The 15,118-nt window shown below is 36.1% G+C and overlaps 1 protein-coding gene across 2 annotated transcripts; it reads left to right on the top strand.

Annotated features, from left to right (window-relative positions):
* The first annotated feature begins 4,285 nt into the window (after positions 1 to 4,285).
* On the top strand, positions 4,286 to 13,743 carry LOC149019154 (Protein phosphatase 2C family protein). Of its 2 annotated transcripts, XM_089153213.1 has the most exons (5): positions 4,286 to 6,134; positions 11,105 to 11,236; positions 11,709 to 11,902; positions 11,986 to 12,056; positions 12,770 to 13,743. In XM_089153213.1, exons 1-4 carry the CDS (start codon positions 5,196 to 5,198, stop codon positions 12,002 to 12,004), a joined length of 1,284 nt encoding a protein of 427 aa, XP_089009339.1. In that variant the 5' UTR covers positions 4,286 to 5,195; the 3' UTR covers positions 12,005 to 12,056; positions 12,770 to 13,743. The 2 variants fall into 2 exon arrangements, with proteins under 2 accessions (XP_089009339.1, XP_089009340.1); XM_089153214.1 differs by lacking the exons at positions 11,709 to 11,902; positions 11,986 to 12,056; positions 12,770 to 13,743 and having other exon boundaries at positions 11,105 to 11,242.
* Positions 13,744 to 15,118: the final 1,375 nt, after the last annotated feature.

Genomic DNA, 15,118 nt, shown 5'->3' with positions numbered 1-15,118 from the left:
AATAAGTGAACAAGTTATGACACAGTATGTTCCCATATGCACCTCTACTCGTACTTAGAAAAATTTTAGATAAAATTTAATTTTTAAAAAGGAACTTATATTTATTGAAAAGTTTTCTCTAAAAAATAAGGAACTTCGTGAAAAGATGTAGGCTGTAGCACATGAATTGATACGGCAAAGAAGTGGACACTTTCAATCAATCGAAATTTTATCCGCTCCAGTATTGACAAGTTCAAGTTTCCAAGCATAGTAACCCCACAATTGGGACCCAAGTAACCAGTAACGTTTATGTTCCACTATTGTTTAGGGTTAGTTTGGGCATTTTAAAAATACGTAGATATCATGTCATTAGTTAACTAACAGTTCTTAATGATATGGGTAATAGTAAAAGTAGGCCAAATACAAGCTACAACTAATAATTTCAAAAAATGCAAAGAATAAGGTAGTAATTAAGCTATTTGAATTTTTTTTCTAAGTTTCCTTTTTTAAAAAAAAAGAGTCCTGAGGGCATTTTGGTAACTATACTTTTTTGACTTTGAATGAAAAGTTAGACAGCCTTCACTAGTTAATTTGGAACTTCGGTTTGAATTTTTCTTTTTTTAGATGACAAAACAAAGTTCATTACTTAAAACATTTGTAGATACATGTTCCAATTCCTTGGGGCCAAGGACGAAGGCTTACCTTATATTTAATTATATGTAATAACTACCCCTTAAGGAGTAGTCAAGGTGCTTCTAAGCTAGCATGGACGAACCTGAGTTCATATATATATATATATATAAAGCAACCCCAAAGCTATAGAGTGCTTACCCTACATATTGTAAATCCAACTATATAAAAAAATCATTCTCAAAAGCCTTAAATTGAACATCCTTGGACAAAGCTACAATATCTAGAAGGTTTTCACTTAGGTTAAGAGGCCAAGCACCCTTTTGAGGCCTAGGCAAAAAATCAAGTACTTCTTGCTCATTGCACCAGATTTCTTTGACCTGAATGTGGGTAAGAAGGCCATGATTTAGGCCCAAGTTAACAGGAAAGCAATTTGATGATTGATTATATGTGGGTCCTCCACAACATGAACCAATCATATAATGCCAAATGGAAGATACTGAAGCATTATACTTCATTAGGCACGATCATGCCTAACAATAGGGGGTGAGATCTTGGATTTGATTGCCTAATCTACCCTGAGCCCAAAAAGGGTTTAAGTTGAGAGGTCCTAACTTGAAGACAAGTTAGGGATGTGAACTTCCTGCTTTGAGTCAAGCTCGAGGGATGCCAAGTTTGGTGCCCTAGGCTGAGCCCATTTAATCTATCTCTGGCCTCTCCTCGTTGCCTCCCGGTGGTTAGGGCCATCAAGGTAAAGTATAGCTGGGCAATGAGGGAGACTCTAGGCATCATAGGTAATGGAAACCAAGATCGAGTCCATGTTTTGAAAAGCCAAGCCCAACTCGACCTTGTTGTAGCGCTACTTAAAAAGACCATTTCTTTTTTGTGAGTTAACTTTTATTCATTATGTGTTAAATTATAGTTTAAGATATAACTGAGAAACTAGGTTGTGGATGTGCTTCTAGCATCGTGGTGGCAACCCCCATATAAAAGTAGTACAACAAAGGGTTTGGAAGAAGAAGAAGAAGAAAAAAAAAAGAATATAGAATAACCAAAGCAAATACATAATTAGAAATAATTTTATTCAGTAATACTATACCTAACAAACCATGAAATTTTCCTTGGTCGTACTAACCATACCTTAATAATAAAAAAGATAGGTTGAGTGCAACTAACCAGACCTTTATATAGTGATATGTGCAATATGTAATTTGAATTTTGGGTTCATTTAGGTTAGTTTATACTTTATACACTTCGATTACATTCTCATATAGCTTTTGAAATATAATTTAAATCTAAAAATTGCTTGTTTTATATAGTTTATATGTTTGGCGTCTTCTATATAGTCAAAAGGAACTTTTAGATAAATCAAATTTTAAATTGGAAAAACACAAGGCTGAAGAAGCTAAGGTATTATTTTATATGATACATTACATTGACTTAAACATCCCTTAATTAACCAATCAAAATTGGATTATTATTTTATACATAATTGGTTTAGTGGTTGGAAATCTTTGGCAAAATTTGATTTTTTTAGAAAAAGCAAAATCATAATCCCTTTTGAAGATTTTGATCAAAAGGTTTATATAATATATCATGTAAAATAATAGTTAATCTTCTTTTATCTTAGATTCTTTATCATGTAAAAGGATATTGAAAAAGATAATTCATAAAGGTGGAGTTGGGCTTGGCTTTTCAAAACCTTGTCTCTATCTTATTTTTCCTTCTGCTATAATTAATTTAGAAAGGTGGAAATGAGAATTTTCATTATGAGAAAATCTTGGGAAGTAAAACACTTGCACATATATCTTTTATTATATGGTATTTTTTGTGCTATAGAAATGAGTTTATGTTTGTAGGGGGAACATAAAGCCCACTAAAGTGATTAAGATGTTTGCTATATGTATCGGATTTGCAACACATGAACTCTTTGGTTCTTTTTGGTATCAATTATCATTCTCAATTATTAAAAATTTTCATTATGTTAAATTGTTTGGCATGTATTATTAGTTTTATTTTTATTTAAAATAATAGAAAAACCTCTAAAATCCATAATAGACTTTTTGTCTATTATGGAGAGAATTCATTATCTTTATTTATGCGCAAATTTACTTAAAATTTTATAATTAAGATAGAGGGTAAAATAGTCAATACACATTCTTTTATAAAAACTATATTTTTTTCATCTTTTCTCACTTGCTCACTATTATTTTCTATCAATTTTTTATTTTAACACCACACTTATTTTTCATTCCATAATTTTTTTTTTGACAAAATTTAACAAACCATTTTTCATTCTTGACCAATAATGAATTATTGTACTTATTTATTTGAAATAAGTATAATAAAGAACGAGAATTGATACAAAAAAGAGCCTTCATCATAGCGGTGCAAGAACACCAAATGGAGAAGCAAAATAGATGCAAACACTGGAACACTCTGTTGGCAAGAAGTTGGAAAATAAAATATAATGTTATCTGGAAGAAAAATTCAACTACTGGAAGTTTGGGGATCATTTTCAGAGATAATGTTGGGGAAGAGAGGACAACCCTTTCAATCATACAAAGCTTTAGTTCACTATTGTAGGAAGAACTTTTGGTGACTAGGGAGGCTATTCTTTTTTCTTTTTTGTCAACGATTAGAAAGGCTATTCAGATAGGAAAGGATGTATGTGTTCCATGATTGATTGTGTAATCAAATTGAAGTAAAGTTTTTTATTTTTGGTAACCCAAATTGCAGGGAAGTTACTGATCTTATACCTAGAAAAAGGAAAATCTCCTTGAAAGTGGTTGATCTAGTTAAAGACATTAATTTTTTTACTCCACGTGTTGAATATATTTTTTATTCTTTGGTAATTAGTTTGGAAAACATTGAGTTTATTTTTTCTGCAAAGAATATCAAACATAGAAGCATACATCTTGGCTAAGAAAACATTGTCATTGGTGAATGTTATAAATTAACCAAAGGCCATTCCATGGCTTTATGATATAGTAATATCAGAAGCTATTGCTTGTGCACACATCCATTATCAGTAAAATTCCTATTTGTTTGCTATCGCACACACGGATATCTTTCGTATAATTCTTGAATCATGACACGTTGAATTTTGAAAATGTCACAATATGATACATTTTTTTATGGAAAGGTGGTAACAGCTGTTATTAATATATTAAGTAAGACAATTTGAATTCAACCATTGGTGTTATTCAATTTAATTATAATTGTTAGATTGTTTCTCACATAATTTATAGAAATTAACTATTTTCTTAATTTTTAGTTAATAGAATTCAAATCTATATTTTCTCCCTCAATTACTCCCTTGTCTTCTCTCTTCTATCCTCTCCCAGTCTCCCATGAATTTTTTGTTCCTCCCTCCCTCTTTTCTCTTTGAGATCTTGTTCTTCATTTACATATTTTTATTGTTTCATTATTTGTCTTTGATTTATCTATCTTTTGGCAGAAAAAAAAACTTTTTAATAGTTCAAAAGGATTTATTGAAATCTTGAAATCTTTGGGGCTCCTTTTCACCAGTTCCCACTTTTGTTTTTTGAACTTTAATCTCATTTTGAAATATTAAAAAAATGTAAAAGGCAAGATGGGAGATAAAGACAAAGGTTGAATGAACAAAAAAATGTTGAAGGAAATTGTTGATTTTCATTAAAAAAATCGACTCTGCCGTCCTCCGACCTTTTTTTCTTTTCTTTTTCTCGTTTCTTCCCAAGACTAATAAGATCTTGGTTACGATGCATTCGACAACATGTGTGGTGACAAGAAGATTTACCTGAAACCTGAAGACTGACCAACAAGGACATGACATGTCTTGGGAAGGAATGAGATGAGAGGGGTTGATGTTTCAGGTTAGATAATAAAATATGAAAGATTGAAGAAAACCCAATTTTCAGTGTTCATCTGGCAAAGCAGACCCACAAAAGGATGAGTGAAACAGACCAAACGATTCTGAAAGGTTTACAAATCTTGTGTTGTTTCTTGGAAGATGGGTCTTTATCTGTAGTGTCCCACGCTCCACTGCCAAATTTTCATCTACCCAAAGTCTCAAACAGAGTCTACCCTTGAAAGAAACCCCCATTTCGTCACCATCCATCCCTTTCTATAAGTGATGTTACGCTTTTTAGGTTTCTGTTGTTTTCTTGGATTTGCACCAAATTCTGCTCTCTGGTCGTGACCCTGTGCAGAAAAGTTCGAATCTTTCAACGCTTTAACACGTCCTCTCTGCGAAAAACTTATCACTGGATTAGTGAAAGCCTTTTTTTGATTCTCTCTTCTTTAGGGTTCATTGGTATTCCTTTTAGCACTTCTCTTTCAGATGGAAATTTTCTGTTGAATATTCACAGAAAACTTCTCTAACCAAGATTTATCTCCTGCGTTTCAGTTTTCCTTCTTTAGGGCTAAACCAAGTTTGCTTCAAGGATATGGGTTATTTCTTAAGAAGAAAAAGAACTTTCAGTAAAGTTTGAACGCGATATACCCTTTTGAGGGAAGGAGGTTTTAGAGCTCTCAGCATTACTAGGTTTAGTGCTAGTTGTTGGAAAATTTCTCTCTTGGGATATTCTTCGTCTTTTTGAAAAATGGGTTGTGTCCATGGAAAGTGCTGTGGCCGTACCTCATCTTCATCTGATGGGGATATCCGAGATTTTCGAGATTCTGGAACGCGAAATAGCAACCACTTACATGTATTTGGGAATCATCGAAACACACTCACTGAGAGGTCATTGGAGTTCGCTCCTGTGCCTTCCCACAACTTCCATTTAGAGTTTTCAGCCTTCACACAACGAGGGTACTACCCAGATTCCCCTGAGAAAGAAAACCAAGATTGTTTCTGCATCAAAACCCAAGTTCAAGGTAACCCAAATCTTCATTTCTTTGGGGTTTTCGATGGGCATGGCCAGTTTGGCACCCAGTGTGCTAATTTTGTCAAGGATAGGTTGATAGAGGTTCTCTCTGAGGATCCTGCGTTAATGGAAGATCCAGTAAAGGCATATAATTCCGCATTTCTAGCTACTAACTCCGAACTTCACGGTAGTGAGATAGATGATTCAATGAGTGGTACCACTGCGATCACTGTTCTTGTTTGTGGGGATACCCTTTATGTCGCTAATGTAGGTGATTCAAGGGCTGTGATTGCTGTTAAAAGTGGAAATCGGGTTGTTGCAGAGGACCTCTCTCGTGACCAGACTCCATTCAGAAAGGATGAATACGAGAGGGTGAAGCTTTGTGGGGCGAGGGTTTTGACTGTTGATCAGGTGGAGGGTTATAAGGATCCTGATATTCAGAACTGGGGAGATGAAGAGAGTGCTGGTAATGATCCTCCAAGGCTCTGGGTACAGAATGGAATGTATCCTGGCACTGCATTTTCAAGGAGTGTTGGTGATAGTACAGCTGAGAAGATTGGTGTGATTGCTGTTCCTGAGGTTTCAATTGTTCAGCTTACATCCAATCATTTGTTCTTCGTAATTGCTAGCGATGGGGTCTTTGAGTTTCTCTCTAGCCAGGCAGTTGTCAATATGGTAAGCTACTTGGTTACTTCATGATGCCAGTAGAGGATTTGTCTTTCTTTTACTTCATTTCGTGAATGCTATGTCCATAGAATTGCTTCTGAGTTTTCCATTGTGAAACTAAATTTAGTATATTCTTATCCTTTTCTGTATTCAACGTCTTCATGATTTTTCTTCCTCAAATTTCAATGGGTGAAAAGAGCAGGAGAAAGTAGACGTTTTACATTAAAGTTACATTTCCCCCCCCCCCCTCTACATTTGAGTTCCAGTTTTCGTTTATCCATTAATTATTTGTGCTTCCTACTTTTCAATCTCTATACAATCAGAGAAGAAATTCACCAACTTCAATGAATTGGATTGGAATTGAAGAACTAGTTTCTTATAACTAACCTTCAGCATCACCAAGTTAGCAACATGGAGATGGGAGTTCATGAAGGCAAATGCATAGGAAAATCTTCTGTAGTAGGGAAAAGTCAGTCTTAACTATGAATTCTATTAAACAATACAGAGTTAGGGTGAAAACGAATCATTAGAAATTCATTTTATAGGAATTTATTGATCATGTGGGTCTACTAGTTGGTATTAGTGTGGCTGCTGTATTTCGTGTGAACTAATCCCAGTGAGCATTGTTGGATTGCTTTCAGCATTAACAACACCCAGTCTTTCGTCCTATCCTTCCATATATTTGTTTTTCTTTGGAAGAATGTTTTCTTATTGTTAAGTAGATAGTCTTCATGAACATTGAGATGGATTACTTTTGTAAATCAACTTAGAGGTGAATTAGCTGAAGTGACAGACTGGCAAGGGTTTCTCGTCTTGAATTATATCTGAGACATGAAGGTTGATGTCAGCTAAACTATTACTAGTATAATGTAGACTGTTTCCTTTTTAATTTTTTCCATGTGGTTAAAGACAGCAACTTTTTTATTCTGCTCATTTATTTATGGTTAGTATTATTTTTTTTTTTGGTTGGGGGGGGGGGTTGGGGGAGACGAAGGTTGATAGATGTCAAAAACATGGTGTGCCATGAGCTGGTGTGAATGAGGGAAATCCATATGTGGCCGTTACAGAGGGTCTCTTGTAATTTTGAGTGTAGGTAGACTAGATGAGCCCTTTATTTGGAAGAGAACCCTATCTTTACAAGTCTTACAACCCATAGCATTATTACGGAGGATCTCTGACCTTATTCTTGGATGTTACTTGCTATACTTTCTTTCATTACCAAAAAAGACGTATAGACCATGGTCTCAATTTTGTCATTGTGCATTGCTGTCTTTTACAAGATGGACTTCTTTCCTTTCTGGCTGTTCATTGCCTAATATTCCCCCCCCCCCCCCTTTCTAGTTGATGGTCAATAGGATCCACATGTCTGGTGTCTGGGAAATTCATTTTAGTTTGAGTTTCCTGGATGAATATTTCTTCCTATTTCCTTAAATAATCTCAGATGAAGATATGCTACTGTTAACATTAGAGAGTTTTTCTGCTTCATTTTTTTTTTTAAAATCCTTTACTTTACCTCCCAATTTTCTATAGTTTGGCATAAGGTTCAGCCAGGAAAGGGCTGAAGACAACTCTGTAACAAATCCAGAATCTGGAACCACTAACTGCTAGTGAAAGATCGAGGGAGAAACTATGGAGAGAATTCTAGAATCCATGATATACTCGGATTGTTGTGAATTGTCTGTCTTGTTCCTCCTCTCTTTGTTTTAATTCTTGTCTAACAATTAACAGTCTTAAGAAGTACTCTTACTCAGAGGGAATCCTAGTTATAGACTAATAAGGAAACAATGAAGGAAAGTAAAATCCAGACACACCTTGATCCCCAAGGACACCCTATCTTGATCAACACCTTACAGCTCCCAAAATCTTATGAAATGAGGTTTCCTTTCCAAGTGAACCTGTGAGGTGGCACAATGTATTTTCGGTGGGAAAACATTGCTTGCTTCTTCTGTACAATTGGTTTAACCCAGTTGAAACACCACCACCAAACTTCACCGTTAGCTCACTGATGTTGGGTGGGACTGTAGGACATAGGACCACCAGTCCTACTAAGTGAGATATACCTTTACAGTCAAATGGTACTAAATCTTTTTTTTTTTTTTTGGGGATGAATAAAGAAATATATTAAAGAAAGGAACAAATACAAGGTCTTTAAGCAGAAGACCGAAAAGAAGAACTAAGGCCCCAGGAGACAACAATGAGCCTATTCCTTGGGGTATTATCGACAGGGGGTGGAGAATCGCTACCAGCCTGGAAGAAACCTCAAAATAGACGGCATTCCAAATCTTGTCTACAAAGCGGGATTTGGAAGTCCATCTCCTAATATTATGCTCCCACCAAAGGTGGTGGACTAGAGCACAAAACACTAGCTTACCGATCCGGTCACAAATGGAAGAGCCTAAAAAGTTTATCAAAATCCAAGACCAATCTCGCCCAAATCCGAATGAGTGTCTCGAACGGGGTCATATAGAGGAAAATGCTTTTCCCCATATAGATCTGGAGAAAGGGCAAGAAAAGAAAAGGTGCTCAAGGGTTTCCAAGTCAGACCAATAGATGATACATTTTTGGTTAACAGGATGTGGCGGCTAGAGAGGAAAGATTGTGTGGGAAGGGCAAGGTTTAGGGCTCTCCAAAGGATAAGGGACTGATGGGGGATATGGCCTTTGAACCAAACCAAGGGGAGCTAGGGGGGTTTTGGGCTATGGGGTCTAACAAGGTTCTAGGCCGAGGAGTTGGAGAAGGTTTTTCTGAACTAAGTGCTAAACACATTTTTCTGGACCAATCAGATTTATAACCGAATCAGACTATGTTGCTGTGTTGGTGTTATCTTGAAATTCCCTTTGATATAAAAAAATAAAAAAAAAAAAAAAAAAAACCCCGTCAATTGAAATTCAATTCATATTAATTTCACCAGTTTTTGCAAATGTAGGTTTTCCAATCAGACAATTCAATGGAAGTGCAATATTTAATTATTTAATTAGGCTTGATCGCAAATAAGCAAATTTATGGAAGAATAAACCCAAATTGGTTTTGCCTCTAGTGTTCCTATCAAAGCTTACAAGAGAGAATTTGGGGCCGAAAACTAATTTCCATGCATAGACCCACAACATGTTTCCACTCAATTTTAAAGAACTCTTGGCAGTCAGGGGATTTGGAATTGCTGAGCCTGTATGTGAAATCCCAATGGATTAAAGTAAAGATTTTAGTAAGTGAAAGAGACTTTAAAGCTATTACCTACTTAATGATTGTTAACAATTAATAAGACCCCTGAAGAAGAGTAAAGAGATGATTTCCCTTTTGTTTTTTTTCCTTTCAATGAATCTTTTGATAGAAGAAGTAAATCCAAATTTTTTTCTTCTCCCAAGTCAGTGTAGGCTATAAATTTTTTGTAAAAGCATTATTGTGCAGAATTGTCAAGAGCAGACAATTCTATATCAATCATTGACCTAAATCTTTGGAGAAACCACATGCATTTAAGTTATGATTACAAACATGATTTTTTTTTCTCTTAAGCATTTATTCTCCTCTCTCATGTTTGGCCAAGTTGGAGAAGGTTCTAAAACTAGGGTTTCGACCAGTCAGCAATCGAGATTTTATTGTTTTTTACTATATTTCAGCTGAAACATGGGAATGTCTGCAGGCTAACTTGAGCCTTGGCTCTGAGGAAGTTGCTTTTTGCAAGAACCTTCAACAAACCACCCCCCCTCCAAAAAAAAAAAAAAAAAAAAAAAGAAGAAAAGAGAAAAAAGAGTAATTTTTTATATAGAGGATGATGTTTCTCAGAGTATTAAAATAGGATGGATGAAGTGGAGAGGTCAATCCAGAGATTTGCGTAATCAACACATCGATGCATTCTTTTAAACTCAAAAGAAAATTTTATAGGACCGTCATACAATCAGCTATGTTGTATGGTGTAGAGTGTTGGGCTATTAAGAAACATCATATAATAAACTCAATGTAGCGGAATTGAAGATTATGAGATGAATGAGTGGTAAAATTAGGAAGGATAAAGTAATGAATGATCATATTAGAGCTGATTTGGTGATAATTCTAATAAATGATAAGCTACAAGAAAGTCGTTTAAGCTGGCAGAGCTATGATCATTATTAGCCTGTAAATGCCCTCATATGGAGGAGTGATTTAATCTAGATTGAAGGAACTAAAAGAGCTAGAGGTAGACCTAAGATAACCTTAGTGGTAGTGGTGAGAAAAGATATGCATGGCTTAGGCCTTGTATCTAAAATGGCCTTTACTAGATTTGATTGGAAGGCAAGGATCCATGTAGCCGACCCCATTTGGTTGGCATAGGGCTTGTGTTGTTGTTGTAGCTTGGACTAGGGATTGACATCTTTTCTAATTTAAAACTGCTTTTTGATTGTTTATTATTGGATTCAAATAGGGATGTATCAGCTCATTTATGAATAATATGACAGAGTATATATAAAAAAACATTTATTTAAATTACTTTGGCATAAATATTATTTATCCTGGTTTCAAGCCAGCTTACCCTCAAGTTTCGATGAGCATAAGCTTCAAAACTTGGAAACTTACCAAATCAGTATTGCATCCTGTTGAAATCAAGGGATTTTTTAAAGTCACTGCTTATCACGTATTGGTTTCTCACAGAACCAAGATTTAGAACCATAGTTGGGAGAACCAGAATGGCCTGTGGTTCTGAGCGTGGGAAAATCAGAACTCACCCCCTTCCTTTTTCTTGTTAGTTGGATCAGCTTTTGTCATTAAATTTTGAAGAAACCAAGCTGGTGTCCAGTGCAAAACTGTTTGCCCTCTTTCATAGGGGTTCAGGATTTCAAGATATGATTTTATTTTCATTTATGTATCCTTTATTAAAAAACCTGAATGACTTTGTGCAATGATGGGCTGACATTGTTCCTTTTAGCTAGTGATGATGGAAATTTTCTGGATGTTTTCTTGTGATTACCTTCATGTTTCCTTACAATACAACTAAACTTTGTATATAGGTGGGGAGGTACTCAGATCCAAGAGATGCATGTACTGCCATTGCTGGAGAATCATACAGGCTATGGTTAGAACATGAAAACAGAACGGATGACATCACAATCATCGTCGTACATGTCAAGGATTTATCTAATGTATGAATGAAATGAATTATTTACACTTTCTCTGGATGTTAGATATGCCACACTTTATGCTGGCTAAGGTCAAAGATCTTCATTGGTCTGGTAGATAGTAAATATGTTTTACCTATGGCATAGCCGTACATGTGGTAAGAATTGACAGGGTCAACCATAGTCACCTGCCTACCAGTGCTTTCCTCGTCATTTCTTTGCCACAAGAAACCTGAATGGTTGGTTGGTCTAACCAACTTGTTTTAGGGCTTTCTTGGTGCATTTTCCCCACATCTGCGCAACAATTTGGGAATGGGATGGTGAACTGTTAAGATAATCTAGTTTCATTTCAACTTGGCATGTGTTAACTTGTATACTTCCCTGATACCTGTCATTGCCTTTCTATGCCTTTTGGTTGACCATGAAACCCTACCTGCTGGATTCCAGCATGCCGTTTGGTTATTTCTTGACACAAAAATTCTTCAACTTCTATTAGTCAGGTGCTGGTACTACTGATGAAACTCGTGGAGTTAACTTGAAAACAACAGGAAAGGGATTTGCAAACCCATCTGGTGGATCAGAAATGTACCGATCAGTGAGAAGCAATTTTGTAGAATCTCATGCGTACCAGTTCAGCTTTCCAGCTGAGAGGAACCCTGCTTGTGTTGCTCCATCTCCAACACATTCCAGGTGCTTGGAAGTAGTGTCTTTGTCATGCTGTGCTTTGAACTTGATTACATACTTTTACTTAGCATTGTTTTTCTCCTTTTCAGTGGCAGTGAGTCAAGGTAGATGGACGTCAGGAAGTTTATTTGCTTCATCATGTTTCATATGCATGTAAAGGGTACTGAACATTTCCCAAAATCTTAAGCTTAATTTCAGGCCACTATTATGGGGCATGTTATTCAGTACAGTAGGGGAAAATATTGTCCAGGTGGACAACAGAGGTCTCTGAATAAATAGTCTACACTATATTATCCCCTTGATGATTTTGCGGATCATTCAGTTCATCTGCTAGATAAGAGACTGCAGGGTCAGATATGACACTGGGATCCACATCTCCCTTGGTTCACATTTTTGAGAATATTGAACTTTTAGTTTAGGCAGTGCCCAGGACATAGCCCTACACATAGAAGGGTATGTCGAACATGGAAGGCAACAATAGGGACCAACTTGGCTACTTTACATAAGATTGTTGTTTTGACAAATTTCAGGTTAGTAATTGCCTAATTGGTGGCAGATTGAATCAACAATGGGGCCATCAATAAGAGTAATGAAACAATGGACCCAAGGACTTCCTGTCAGAGTACACCTCAGTATGAAACCTAGATGGATCTCACCAGTCCTCTGCCCTGCATTTTTATCAATTTCTTCTGCTTGTCTATGTTGACGCCAACATTATTTATTGCATCATTCAGCCAATAATTTTGGTAACTTCGGTTACAGGATCCGGGAGTTACAGTTACAAAGCTTTGCCGTTGAAAGTATTGAAATTAACACTTTCGTGTCTTATGAGGAATATTTTCTCTGACTAACATGCTGGAACTTTGGTGACAGATGAATGACGAGCAGGTTGTGGATCTGGTTGCAGAAGTCCTTTGATGTTGCTTGTGGTGTACAATCGAATATCTGCTCCTCTACCTTAACCCAGACAGATTTTTATGTCGCTCTGCCGTATGAACCGCCAAGATCTTGTAGTTTTTGCTAAAGAGTACAATAGCACATGTAAATAGGTGGACTTGATCATGCAATGTGAAAGGAGGGATGGAAATCAGCCTGGGAGGAAACTTATGCAAAGGTTACCTGACTAGCTGGAGCTGTCAAGCTAGGGTTGTGGATCACACAATAATTTGATGAAAATGCATAATTTCTGTGGACTGAATGTGTTGTTTTTTTTCAGCAGAAAGCAGGTTTTTTCATTAACAAAAAGGAATGAATTGGTCTTCTCTTTAGAAGATTTTATGGTTTCAATTTCTTCTCTGAAGATCTTTGTGGGTTACTCAACCTCTTTCAAAAGGCTGAATTGAAGTCTTTCATATGCGTGATGAACTCAATTGCTTGGATGCCAGATTCAAATTTGATGTTCTTTTCGAGTCCTTGGGACTCTGGCGTGCTTGCACTCTTGACACATTGGGATGTGTTGGAGGTTAATTCGTGGCTACCAGATAAGAAAGATTCAGGCTACCAGATGAGAAAGATTCAACTGTTTGTCTCCTAAGGGTGTCAATGTTGTGTTTCCTATAAAGGTGTCAATGTTGTGGTTTGGGGCAGGTTTGGTTGGGGCTAAACGGTTTTGGCTCAATACAGCTCATTTGCAAAATAATGATTTTGGATTGGTGCAGTTTCGATTCGGGTTGGTTAATGGTTGGGATTAGAATTGGGACGGTTTTGAAACCATTACAAAATATTGCTAGCTATTCATTCTCAACAATAAATTTTGAGTAAAAAAAGAAAGCATTTGAAGCAAAAGAAACATCGATGGCATTCTGTTTAAGTTAAACTTGAAATATATTAGAGAATTGAAGTTCAAAATTGAACTTATGGATGTTAAAACATGTAGATACTAATGAATAGAAAACTCTCAAAAACTAAACTTGATTAGAAAACTAAGACTTGTAGTATGATTTTACTAATATTTCTCCAAAATTATATTTTAGCAGAATTAATAGACTAATGGCCCCTCAGTCCAAACATAACCTATTAAAATTCAATTTGGACTGGATTATAACTGGCTATTTCAATTTAGGCTTAATAGCTCAGGTTATAAATTAACACCCCTAATCTCCTAGGTAGACAAAGAATACTAGATAAAAAATGAAAACATTTTGAATCTTTAGGAATTTTTTGTTGGCGGCTTCTTTAAGTGGGGTGAAACTGAATATACATTTTGAAGTGCTAAATATTACTTGTGAGTTGTGGCTCATCTTTTTAATATTCTTGTTCACTTTTACCAGGGTTATTTAGATTATATTAAGTTTTAACATTACATGATTCTAATCACAAACCGCCCAAAACTGTTGGAATCCACGAGAGCACCTCCCAAGCCCGGATCAGCTACCCGTCAGGGGTAGCACTCTGTGCTCTCCAATGGCTTTACCACCATAAATACAAGGGACCAAGGAGTTGGGTGAGGGGATTTTTATAAATTTTTATTTTTTACCTGTGGGTCCAATAGAATTTGTGGTGGTAAAGCCGTGCTCCCCTGACGGGGTGATGATCCAACTTCCACCTCCTCTAGTAGGCCACCACCGCCTCTCGCGAATTAATAGGGTAGAACACCATCAACTATCTCGATTTCAAACAACAAATTATCCATTTGTATTCATTTCAAGTAGGGATGTCAACGGTGTGGTTTGGGGCAGTTTCGGGCTGGGCTTAACGGTTTCGGGCTCAAAAGCACTCAGCCCAAATACGGCCCATTAGCAAAATAACGGTTTCAGGCCGATTTTGGTTTGGTGCGGTTTGGGTTTGGGCCAACTAACGGTTTGGGCTAACGATGTATACTCGGGTTGACTAACGGTTTGGATTAACAATTTATGATATGCAAGAAAAAGAACAAAAAAGAAATAGATGAGCATCTTGTAACAATAGCCAAAATTTATGAAAAACAAAATTGCTATTGATCAATTTTTATTAAAAAAAAATGAAAAGTCATTCAATGTTGTAGAAATCCCACCCACCTTATAGAAATTAAGAACCCAGATAGCAAGTAGTAACATAGAAACTGTAAGCTCATTCTTCAAACTCCATCGAATAGTCTTCCTAAAACATATCTTCAAACCAAAAACCCTTTTAAATTCCAACTTGTGCTATGCCCTATGATTGATTGTCTTGAAATTGGGTTTTTTTTTTTTTTGTGAGAACATTAAATTTTTTCCCTTTTATGAAATCCATATTTTTTTTGGG

This window comes from Hakea prostrata, chromosome 4, assembly GCF_041222555.1.
Source record: "Hakea prostrata isolate BN-2017 chromosome 4, UWA_Hpros_2, whole genome shotgun sequence".
NCBI classification, from domain to species: domain Eukaryota; kingdom Viridiplantae; phylum Streptophyta; class Magnoliopsida; order Proteales; family Proteaceae; genus Hakea; species Hakea prostrata.
This window is presented reverse-complemented; position numbering and strand designations above follow the sequence as displayed.